Here is a 12,719-nt window from a genome sequence, read left to right as displayed (position 1 = left end):
GCCTAACAAATGGACACGGACAACGGTGGGGGAGGGCAAGAGCGTGGGGGGGGGGGTAGAGTGTAACGTGGGGACAAGGACACATATGTAATTTCTTAATCAATAAAAAATATATTAAAAAAAAAAAGAATATTACCTGGGCTTACAGTTAGCTGAAAGCAATGAAGCTTGTTTGGATCAGGAAAATGCACTTTACATGTACCTGCAAGAGAAATAGCATGTCAGGAAGATCTGAGAGCTGGCGGCAGCTCCCATGAGGCTAACCTCGAAACACACACCCAGGTTAACGGTGTTGGATCCCCTTGCTTGTTTGATAATTGTGCCAATGTGCTAAACTGGCAAACCAGTGATTTTTCCCATGTGATTTCCTGCTACTGTCTTTTACTACTTAATTCTAAATTGAGATGTTTTCTTTCCTTTAAATGGTCACTATCAATATAAATCTTTCCACTGATTTCAAGAATCAGGCTACTTTACTTAGAAAAGAAGAAACCATACCTCAGGGAGATCAAAACACATGGATGGATAAAGGCTCACTAAACATAGGAAAACCAGAAAAAGAACCCAGGTCAAATTTCTGGTCTGCTCAACTAGCACCAGTCATTCGCACCTACCACAGTAAGTGGCTTATTTGTATAAACTAATTTAGATCTCCCCACTGTAACTGGGGGTGAGGGTAGGAAGAAAAAGAAAAAAGAAGAGGGATATATCACAGCCCACTATAACCATAAATACTATATATTAAAAATACTTAAAAAAAAACAATATGAACTTACCCTTAGACACTAATTTCATGACTACCGAAGGATGTACCCCACGATTATCTTTCAGCTTTAGGATATGGGCCCCCTCTCTCTCCAGTCAGATGGGCACTCTGTAACCTTCGCCCAGACTGGGAGACCCACTTGTCAAATATTTCACCCACATCACACACATCCTCAGTATCAGAACAATTTTTTAACCAAGTATGACGAGAAAAAGTTTTAATTCAAAAAAATATTTAAATGGCCAAAGCTTTCAGACTTTGAAGGTCTTAAGAAAGGAACGCTGCCACATATCACAGGTTCACTGCCTGGACAGCAGGCCTGCTCAGGAGTGAGGGCTGCACATGGTCTGAGTGGGAGAACCAAGCATGGGGCGAGGACCTGGTGACATCAGCCAGTACAGCCATCCTACCTCATGCACAAAGATAAATGAGCACTTTCTGGACCAAAATGGTGCATCATCATCACTAGCAAAACTAGGGCTGTGCATTATTGATTTATAGACCTTTTCACTCAAAGATGACGTGGGCAGATAGGAAACCTAGCCAAATGCACCTCTGCTACAGTGAGGAGAGAGACACCACCTGCTACGGTCAGAAAGACTCATCTCCTCCTATCAGAGCCTTGAAAATGGTCTGTTCCCTGCCTGCACAAAATTAAAGCATATTCCTACCATACATGAAATACAGGTTATTAAAATGCACAAGTTTCTCCATGCAATTACTTTTCAGAATTAATGTTGGATGGGGAGCTATACTTACAAGGTAAGTTAGCTTCAAGTTCTGCAACCTCTGTAGAAACAAAGAGATTATTGTTAATATCAGTCAATTATTCCACATGAAATTACTAGCTCTAAATTCACAATTTCTGCCAGAACTGAGGAAAAAATAAGTAAACTAAACAAACCAAATCCTACACTTGGCCTTAAGTTTAGACTTTAAGCCAGTGGTTCTCAACCTTCCTAATGCCACGCGACCCTTTAATACAGTTCCTCATGTTGTGGTGACCTGCAACCATAAAATTACTTCCGTTGCTACTTCATAACTGTAATTTTGCTGTTTTGAATCGTAATGTAAATAACTGATATGCAGGATGTATTTAGGCGACTCCTGTGAAAGTATCGTTCAACCCCCAAAGGGGTCACGACCCACAGGTTGAGAACCGCTGCTTTAAGCCATGAAGTTGCTTTCAAATATACAAAGTGACATGTAGGATGCCACCAAATACAGCCAAGGGCCCTTGAGAGTTTACTTTCAAAATGAAAACCATAACATTAACACAGAAATTACCTCTAGGTAAACAGTCACAGACTGTTTTCTAAAACCTTGTTCCCCCCAAATATAGAAGCTCCTTCCCTCAAAATTGATTTGTTTATATACCTGTGTCTCTTCCATCTTCTCAGACCTGCCTTCCCATGATGGCTCACTTACTGTGTGCTGCACTTTTCAATGAGAGAACTCCGCTGCTGGGGCCTCGCCTGTACTCGTGCCCATGCCCTTGAAGCTGCATTCCTTGGCCCCAATGCTCTCCTCCAGGGCCTGTTCTATCAGTCACTATAGCAATGAAGCCCAGCACCCCTCTGCCAGCACAGAGGTACAAACCCCCAGCCATCCTGCTACTACACAGCTGGTCCTGGGGGGGGCACCCAGAAATAACTGGGCAGGCAAGTGGTCTCTGCCTCAGGCATAATAGAATGCACTGGGATCCGCTCCAGCTGTGGAGACTAAAAGAAGGAGGGTTTTGAGTGGGCTCCAAAGAACAAGAAGAATTTAGTCCTGTAGAGGAGGAGGTAAGTTAGTGATGTGCAAATGCAGAGAACACTGACAGGCACAAAAGCCATAGCAGTGTGATGCAGCCAGGGCAATGGGAAAGGAGGCCAGGATCGTGGAGGTCCCAAGAACATGGCTTAGAATTCTAAACTGTATTCTGCAGCAACAGCAGCCAAGGAAGATCTCTGAACCAAAGTTCTTTTTTTTAAAATATATTTTATTGATTTTTTAGAAAGAGGAAGGGAGAGGGATAGAGAGTTAGAAACATTGATAAGAGGGAAACATCAATCAACTGCCTCTTGCACACCCCCTACTGGGGATGTGCCCGCAACCAAGGTACATGCCCTTGACCGGAATCGAACTTGGGGCCCTTCAGTCCACAGACGGACGCTCTATCCACTGAGCCAAACCGGTTAGGGCTGAATCAAAGTTCTTAAGCTTTGCCTTTAGGAAGGGCACAGCGAAGGCCAGGTGACCTATGAGCTGGGCACTCAGATAGGCAGCAAGGGCCTGGCAGAGGCAGGGTGGTTGAGGGCAGAGCATGGGAGGAGCTGCCAGCTGTGTGGGGCAAGAGGAGTCCAAGATGGAGCATAGGGCTGGGGAAGCCCTGGGAGAAATAAGCTGAAGTCTCGGTGCATGACCAAGGTCAGGGTCGAGGAGCCCCTGCAGAGTGATGCCACCTGAGGTCATGAGACCAACAAAGTGGGGAGACTGGTGAGAAAAACCTCAGCAGAAAGCAGAGCACAAGAAGCCAGGAAAGTTAATAGTAAGAAATAGGTGGAAAACTATGGGGAAATGTGGTGATTCATTAAAGAGAGGACAGACTGGTCCAAGCGGAATGAGGCCCAAGGCATGGCCAGAGGGTGTGATGGACCCAGCTGAGGGCATTCAAAACAGCAGGAAGGCAAGTGGAATGGTGGAAACCAGATTTAAAAAACTAAAAAGCAAATGTGTGGTCAAAATATAAATGCTATAGGTATAAAGATTTCTTCAAGTGATGTGGGGAGGCATGGGAAGAGGAGTGGAGGGGAGGGCAGAGGCCACCGTGCTTGCAAAGCTGAGTGCTGAGCGCATTAGTGGGAAGATTGGCGGGTGGTTCTATTCTCAGGCTAAAAATTTCGGAAACCCACAGGCCTTTGACTTCAGCTGATTCAGAATCTGGGTAGGGACATGTGGCCCACGAAATGTATCAGCTTGGGAGTCCAGGGGTTTGGAATTGCATCCACAAAGTGGAATGGGGCAGGGGAGCCAGGAACACAGTCCAGGGTGTTATAGCCAATCAGTGGAGCTGGGCGTGGGGAGAGCAGTAACCCTAATCATCCTCTGGCCATGACTGGAAAAGGACCAGATTTTGTGGTGAAATGCAAGCCCTCTTGGCAGTGTTATGTTGTACATTCAAACATAGGCACTTAACAAAACAACATCATGGAGAGCCCATGAGAAGTTCAATAACATAACTCTCATACCGACCACGGTGATCTTCAGTTTTGGCCTCCTGACTGGCTCACTACTGCCCTACCCTAGAGCAGGGTGCTCAGGAAAGAAAGCAGGCTGTGGAGGACCACAGCTCTCTGCACTCCGAGGCATCCACACCAGGTCCTCTGATGGGGGGGGGCAAGGGCCTTGCTCTGCTCCAACAGTTCACACAGGATTTCATTGTATCAGAAAAGCAAACATTTTATAAATGAGTCATTAATATTAACAACTTTAAATGTTATCCATATAATTAAACTATGTTTTTAAGGCAAATTCTATTTATATATTTTATTATACCATTATTTAACTTTTTATTGATAAGAATTTGCAAGAAACGGTTCTTGAGGCCCTTCTTCTGAGACAGATGCTGGCCACAGGAACCCGGCTTTCTCTGGGGGCCTATGCCATCTGCAGTCAGGAGAGCTCTGCTCGCCCAGCTTTACAAAAGCCCAGTGAAATGTGCCCGGAGGATTTGAGGGAGAGGGCACCTAATGGAAGTGAAATGTCTGAGAAGACATTCTAGTGCTAAGGGAAGAGAGGAGGTCTGGACCCAGAGGGGTGGGGAGGTGCTGACCAGGGCATGATGATGACAGAGCCACAGAAGCAGCCCCCACACAGCTGGCACAGGCGGAGGACACCTCACTCTAGGACAGGATTCTCCACCCTGGCTGCAATGCCAATCACCTGGGGAGATTTTTCCTGACTTTTTCAATAGCTTTGGTGAGTACAATTTACACACTAAAAAACAGACCTACTTAAGTGTATGATTCAATGATTTTTAGTGAAATCTGGGTTGTGCTACCATTGCCACAATCTAGAACAGGATGGGGAATATCTGGCCAGAGGGCCATATAAAGCCCGAGAAATCATTTGGTCTGGCCCTGCCAAGGCATTAGGGGTGAGTTAATTAAATGTTTGACCAAATATAGCAGGCCAATTTTTAAGCTGATAATTTTGTATGTTATAAATATCCAAATGGCCCTTGGCAGAAAAAAGGTTCCCACCTGCGATCTAGAACCTGCAGAGCAAACCCTGCCCCCTCAGTGGTCCTGCCAGGCCAATACACCAGAAGTCCTAGGTGGGCCCAGGCCTCTGAGTTGCTACTCTCCCAGGGTGCAGGAAATTGCTGTCAGCTGTAGTACCAAGCTCTATTTATACATAGCTGGTTACACAGACAGACTTAACAACTTCATATTGTAGTCTAGACTTAAAATCCTAAAATGAGCACTATACTTGCATTTCCACGTTCAGTGTGACTCACTCAAAGAAGGTGGACAGGGCCAGGGAGAGCCCTCAGACCCAGTCCAGCAATGACCCCCACCACAGGCAGGACATCTGCAGGCTTCTGGTCCAACAGCCAGTACAGCAAGGAATACCATTCTAGCCCTGGCCAGTTTGGCTCAGTGGATAGAGCATTGGCCTGTGGACTGAAGGGTCCCAGGTTCGGTTCTGGCCAGGGGCACATGCCTCGGTTGCAGGCTCAATCCTCCCCAGTAGGGAGTGTGCAGGGGGCAGCCAGTCAATGATTCTCTCACTGTTGATTTTCTATCTCTCTCCCTTCCTCTCTGAAATCAATAAAAATACTTAAAAAAGGAAAAAGAAATACCATCTGGGGCACAAGGATTTCAATAAGGTACTCTAATTCAGCCCAGTATACAAGACAAAACGAGCCACAAAGGCTCACGCGGTGTTGCTCTCAGGGAGCTGTCACCAATGACAATAGTTTCTCTATATCTCCGATGATGACAAATACTAGTCATTAACATCAGCAGTTACCACCTTAGAATCCATGTACACTAAGACTCTGACCAAAGAAACAAGTGGACTGCTTTACATGTTGAGGCCTCTTAGAAAAGCAGCCACCCTTCCCTGCATATCCTTAGTGCCAAAGGACATGACCCCACCTGTTCTGTAACAAGAAATTCAGATATTTTTACACTGCTTAAGGCAGGGGTCCTCAAACTTTTTAAACAGGGGGTCAGTTCACTGTCCCTCAGACCGTTGGAAGGCTGGACTATAGTTTTAAAAAAAACTATGAACAAATTCCTATGCACACTGCACATCTTATTTTGAAGTAAAAAAACAAAACAGGAACAAATACAATATTTGTATTTGCATGTGGCCCGCGGGCCGTAGTTTGAGGACCCCTGGCTTAAGGTTTCACCTGTCCCAAGATGTTAACACCTTCACCACACACTGGCCCTGCCTTTCTGGGAGGCACCTGGCAACTTGCACAATTCCGTGGCTGCACAACTTCCTTCTGAGAAATGAGACTCTTTTCCTTTCTAACTAAAGATCAAACCACAGAGCCCACTTGAAGCATGACTGCACAGAAAGACCAGATGAACCTGCACTCTCTCCATGGCGGAGAATGAGCAACTTGCCCAGCCCTGCGACAGTACCTGGTCCTGAGCCTGGCACACACAGGGTGCTCAGGAAGTGCTTGACAAACAAGCACACTTGTTGGCAAGATGGCAGTGAATGTCCTGAGGCATGAGGAGCCTTTCTCCTGAGATAGCTGGGGACAAAGGCTGCAGACAGGTTCATTCCTTTTAGAGCCCCTGATTCCAGACCTGAGCTTGAACTCATTCAGCTCAGTTCCAAATCTCCACACTTAACAAAGACTAACATAGGCAAAAAGTGTCTGCCAGCCTGCCTGGGCACCTTGAGGGTCAGAATCAGTAGACTGATAACAAGCAGGCACTAAGTTTGCTGAGTGGACAAGTGAAGAAACAGGGACAGACATACACCCACTGCATGAAAAGGGCCACCTTCTGAAAGACAAGAAGCCAGCAATTCTGCCTGAGGGCTTTTTGGGGAGATAGGAACACCATCAGACTCAACAGCCCCACAAAGGTTCAGTAGGAGCGCAGCACCAACTGCCCTTTGGCCGAAAGCACTAGCTCCCCAGTCAGGCTGTCGTGAGTTGGGGCCAACAGGAAATGCACAGATCTGACACCCTCTCCCCAGTGTCCCCAGCTCACAGGGTTCAGAGCAGGCAGTGGCCCTCGATCCTAGCCCAGTCCACCGGATTGTTCTACACTCTCCATTTCTGGCCTGGAGGACATCCTTGAGAACCATCCTGGGGGTTCAAATGTGGTGAAGGTGTCAGTATGGTAGAGGGTGGGCGTGGCGGCAGCACCTCGCTTGGCTGGGCCCTTTAGGCCCTGAGTTTCTTTCCCAGGTGCTAGCTGCTCTGAGACAGGTTCTGGTGTATGCAAGGAGAACTGACTCCAGCTTCTGTTGTCCTTCAGAACTGGACCTCGCAGGTCCTGGAAGACACCTCCTGCCCTTGGAGTAGGGGCGAAGTCCAGCATGGCGAGCTCCAGCGGGCTACCCAGCTATGTCAGGGCCGGATGTGTGTGGGAGCCTCTCTTCTCTGCATTTGCACTTCTGTCCTGCTCCTTCGTTCCTGCTTGCTAGGCCCGCCCAAGAGCCTGCCCTGCCCCAATAGGTGGGTCCAGCTGTCCTCCTGCACTAAAGCTGCCCTAGCAAGTTTCTCAAACTCCTGAGTCCAGCTTCAAAATGAACCACCACCCAGCAAGGATTAGCAAAGGTCAAACTAGATTTGCACTAGAAAGTGCCCAACAGAGGGCCACTCTGTTGTGCCCACCCTCCACTCCAAGGACCACAACACACATCAAACCCTTTTCCAGGTGCTGCCCAGCTCCTGCTCCTCTGTAGATGGAACCCTTGGGCTACCACCCGGAAAAGAGACTCAGGTCCTAAAGGGCCCACCCAAGTGAGGTGCTGCCACGACCCCACAGGATAAAGCTGCTTAGCAAACCCTCTGCAGTCCAGCGCTCTCCCCGACAGAACAGGCAATGCCAAAACGTATAAAATGATTCTTACTCTACCAGGAGGCATAAGCCAGAGCTGAGTCAACATTAGAGGCAGCAGAACAAGGAAATAGGCGCCCCTGAACCTGAGGCCTTCCTGTTCCCATCCCTTCCCAAGCTGAGCACTGCTTTGTTTCTGAGAAGGCCCAACACGGCACGTGTGTACACAGCGCGTGCACACGCATGGCTCCCCTGCCACACTCAGTGTCAGGATATCAAATACCAGTCACCCACACGGTGTCTGCCTAAAAGAATACGAACACAGGCAGTTCTAACAAACTACTCACAAATAAAGTGCTTCCTAGCTCCTCACACTTAAGAAATGAAAACACATGTCATAAGCTCTTTCAAGCAGGGACTGTTTCTCCCTCCACTCTGTAGTCCTTGACCCTAGGAAACTGCCTAAGCACCTGAGAGCTGTAAGTCTGTGCAATGAGTGATGCAGAAGCGGCGCACAAATGCATGTGAGCCACAGCTCTGGGACAATGTGCTGTTAATTCTGCAAGGGGAACTGTTTGCACAGGCTCTCCTCAGGCTTTGACTTGACTAAATGGAGAAGGATCCTAAGAGATTACCCAATACCACTCCCTCCCTTGGTGCTGAGGAGTCCAGAAGAAACAAAGACCCCTCTCCCAAGCCATCCTTCACGTTGTTGTGGGATATAAAGAGCTCACATGGATGTCGTCACCTTTAACGAGCAGCCTGTCTCTCACAGACACCCTCCGAGTGGAGTCAGAGGCTGTGGCTGACGTCCGGGACCCTTTGAGACCATCATCCCGCTTCAGTTTGCTCGCCAGTGTCAGCATTACTGCTGCCTTTACCCTGAAAGACAGATGGAAGCTCGGTTAAGAACAAGTCTCTAGACAGCAGCTGGAGACTGACCACAACCATGTAAGTGGTTTTCTTTTCTTTAGTTGTAGAAAAATTTAGCATATTAGCTACATGAAGACTGGATTCCTACATAATAGAGTTGGGTAATCTCTACACCATCCTCTACAAGTCTAATTTTTTAAAGTATGAGTTAAATTTTTTAAAAGGGATTTAACACTCACTGGGTGCCAGGCCCTGGGGTATGGTGGGGAGAGAGCTCCCAAGCTCACAGTCTAGGGGAGCCTCCACTGACAGGTTCCCCTTGGGCTCACCACTGTCCATTTAAGTCTGCCCTTCCCCACTGCAGGGACATGCACCTGTGTGTACCCCGCATGCTGGGCCCATGGCAGACTGGGGCAGGGGGTGTCAGCCTCTGGTGAGGACACTGTGATGCTTTGCTTTCCTTCTTCCTTTAAGAAAGGTGGGGCTAGAACAGGGGTGGGCAAACTTTTTGACTCAAGGGCCACAATGGGTTCTTAAACTGGACCAGAGGGCCGGAACAAAAGCATGGATGGAGTGTTTGTGTGAACTAATATAAATTCAAAGTAAACATCATTACATAAAAGGGTACGGTCTTTTTTTTCAATAGTTTTATTCATTTCAAACGGGCCGTAGTTTGCCTACGGCTGGGCTAAAACCTTAATAAGCATGTTCACATTTATTTGTTGTTTTTTATTTACATTTTTAGGCAATATCAACATCAAGATTAAGTTATAATGAATGCCCCAAAAATAGATTCTCTTTGCTGGCTGCTTTCAACCCATCTGTGTTTCAGATTCCCACTGAGAGCTCACAGGTAAGAATAATAAAGACCAACACAGGTGATGCACACCTGACTGCTTGGAAGAAAGGGTTTAAGAAATGTCACTATATCTGTACAGGTATCACTGTCCTTTAGAACAGCAGTCGCCAACCTTTCAGACCTCACAGACCACCGGCTGGCAACAGCTGCTCTAGAATCTGCCCTCCATTTCTACATAAGATGCCATTCACCTGCTATGCCTCCTAGTTCTTACTTGCTTTGGTACAGCTGGAAAGGGACTCGAGCTTCTTCTGACTATGGACACAAATTGGTCACCAGCCCCATAATTTCCTGCATTACCTTAACATCAATTCCTTTCAATACCACTCTGATCATTTTCAAGAGAAAATGATCTAAAACTTCAGAGGGCCCTATCTGGTTGCTCAGTGAGCCGCCCTAGGTGATTTGGCTCAGTGGATAGAGCGTTGGCCTGTGGACTAAAGGGTCCTGGATTCGATTCCGGTCAAGGACACATGCCTGGGTTGTGGGCTTGATCCCCAGCAGGGAACAGGCAGGAGGCAGCCGATCAATGATTCTCTTTCATCAATGATGTTTCTATCTCTCTCTCTCTCCCGCTCCTTTCCTCTCTGAAATCAGTAAAAGTATATAATACATAAATAAAAATTTTAAAAACTTCCAGAGGAAAAGTTGATCTAAGCACAGAACTTTTAGTTTGAGGCTAAGATCTTTAAAAGCAAAGTATGTATAAGGGTACCCCTCCTCCCTGAGTATTTTTTTTACCATTTTAACCCAAGTCCATTACATAGCTTCTCACACTATCTTCTATATCCCCCCCAGAGACTGTAAGGTTTTATTTTCTATTAGAGGTCTGGTGCATGAAATTCATACAAGGGGGGTGGGGGGGGCGGGGCGCGGTCCCTCAACCCAGCCTGCATCCTCTCACAAACTGGACCACTGGCTCCTAACCGCTCACCTGCCTGCCTGCCTGATCGCTCCCAACTGCTCTTCCCTGCCTGCCTGATCGCCCCTAACTGCCTCTGCCTCAGCCCCCCACCACTGTGGCTTTGTCCAGAAGGATGTCTGGAAGGACATCTGGTCTATCCGGTCAATTAGCATATTACCCTTTTATTCGTATAGATTTTTTGTACCATGAAAACAACATATTAAATATCTTCTGAATTATGACCTCTGCACACACACACATGTGCAAACACACACATGTGCATGCACACACATACACACCTCTAACCCTTAAAAAATCACTGGTCTAAATGCTTCAGAAGATAGTTCAACTACATATTAGGTTTCACAAGCTATGAGAATTTCAAATCTGGGAAGGCCTTCTACTCCTCATACTTTTTACAGATGTGGACGCCCAGACCATGGGGGCATGGGGACTAGCTTGTCCTAGGTCACTCAGCTGCCAGAAACAGTCACCACAGAAACACTAGTTTCCCTTCTGGAGATGATGGGAACATTTTTACCTTGAGTGTGGTGATGGTTCCAAAGGTATATATCCATCCAGCAATTTGTATACTTTAAAACATGTGCAGTTAGTGTACTTCAATTACACCTTCAAGAAAGTTGAAAAAAAGGTGAAAACACACCAACACTAGCTTTTTCATTCCCATCTATCGTCATCTTTTCAAGTGGATCTATGTAGAGGCATGGACCACAGTCAAGGAGAACGCCTTTTCAGGTTTACCCAGAGCAGGGGCTCCCAGTTCAGTTTATAAAGCAACTTCACAAAAGGGGGGGTACCGGGAAAGGGAACAGAATGAGAATACCTTTCGGTGCTGCAGCCCACAAGCTACCAGAGACAGCTCTTGCTTAGCAAACCCCACCTAGAATGATCCATCAGGCACCCTTAAGCAGATCTGGACCACAAGGCAGCGCTTGCCTCCCAGTCAAGCCCACTGCCACGCACCGAGAATGAGCACATCAGTCCTACCACATTGTCAGGGCCACCCGAGGACAATGGCCAAAACAGGCATCTGTCACTTGGGGTCTGGCTGGAAGCACTTGGTTTTTATCCTCTACCTGACCTTGGCAATGAAATATGGAAAGAAATAAAATAAAAGCACAGCACGTATAGAGCTCAGCAGGCAGCACATGAGGAAAGTCACGAGAAAGAGCCCCGTGGAAAAGCCAGGGCATGAGCACATGCCTGGTCCACACCCAGCTTCCTGGGTGGGCCTACACTGAGGGAGCCACTCAGAGGGCCCTGGCAAGACTCACCGCACCAAGAAAGGCTCACGCCAGCACTCTTCTGTGCCCCTGCAGTCTAAGGACTCTGCTTAGTTCTTTCACAACCCTATTGCCCCACACTCAGTTCCTCTCTGGGATAAGCCCACACGCAATTCCACTTAGGTTCCTGGCCTGAGATCTTCAAGTTTGTGGTCCTTGATAAAACATACGGGGCACTGGCTGTGCAACATATAAAAGAAAATAACACTGGTGTTTCCTCTTCCACATAAGATAATACAGACTTACTTCCCTAGCATTCTAAGAAAATTAAGGATATAATGACCATCTATTTCTCCACCACCTATATCATTATCATGTGTCACTTTAGGGATAAAAGGTCTAATTTGGAAATGTGCCCATAGATGCTAAATTAACACTAAACGAAGAGCTTTGAAGAAAAAATAATTATTCAAACTTGCCAAGAGGTTTGCTGAACAGCTCCAATTGATTCAGAATGCTCTTTTCCTTCTTCAGTATGCTTCATACCCTGAAGATCTGGTTCAAAAACTAAACTTCCCTTTCCTGCAAATTACACTCTGACTAAGCCAGCATTTTCGGAAACAGATCAGCACGTACCACGCTCAGTCTCTAAATTCCACACACTTAAGTTCCTCCTCTGGGTGGGACTGGATTTCAGACTGCCATCTACTAGTTTCATCATCAAGTAAGATGGACTCAGCCCGCCTGCGAGTACTGGCAAAATCTGATCGTGTCACCTGTGCAGGGACACTGGGGCCAGTCAGCTCACGGTGGGGAACTCCTGGTTTACAATTCTTCCTGCCATGAAACACCCGTCTAAGTGTAAAAGCTGGGACTGAATGCAGGCCACTAGGGAGCAACCACACCAGCTTCTCCAGCCAGAGAGGCCCAGATCTGGACCCAAACAAGTCCACACCCCCCTCTCCTCCTGCAGAAAGCCAGGGCCCAGGCACCTCCCAGCAGGCCCCGGAGTCCCTCGGGTTGGCTGGTCAGCCTTAGGAGTGTAATCCAT

General features: G+C 47.2%; 1 protein-coding gene across 3 annotated transcripts in view; it reads right to left on the bottom strand.

Annotated features, from left to right (window-relative positions):
• The window catches only part of UBE2F (ubiquitin conjugating enzyme E2F (putative)), a 30,451-nt gene extending 19,386 nt beyond the window's left edge, over positions 1-11,065 (bottom strand). The window contains exons 1-4 of one of the 3 annotated variants that reach the window (XM_015561914.1): positions 10,966-11,065; positions 8,537-8,670; positions 1,526-1,555; positions 137-202 (exon numbers count right to left, since the gene is read on the bottom strand). In XM_015561914.1, coding sequence (XP_015417400.1) covers positions 137-202; positions 1,526-1,555; positions 8,537-8,654 — 214 coding nt within the window. In that variant the 5' untranslated portion in view covers positions 8,655-8,670; positions 10,966-11,065. The remainder of the gene's footprint in view (positions 1-136; positions 203-1,525; positions 1,556-8,536; positions 8,671-10,965) is intronic. The other 2 variants (XM_006760494.2, XM_006760495.2) reach the window with 2 other exon arrangements.
• Between the last annotated feature and the right edge of the window lie 1,654 nt (positions 11,066-12,719).

The sequence above is a fragment of the Myotis davidii genome, unplaced genomic scaffold (genome assembly GCF_000327345.1).
Source record: "Myotis davidii unplaced genomic scaffold, ASM32734v1 scaffold370, whole genome shotgun sequence".
Taxonomy (NCBI): Eukaryota; Metazoa; Chordata; class Mammalia; order Chiroptera; family Vespertilionidae; genus Myotis; species Myotis davidii.
The sequence above is the reverse complement of the archived record's forward strand: the minus strand, read 5'-3'. Positions and strand labels throughout refer to the sequence as shown.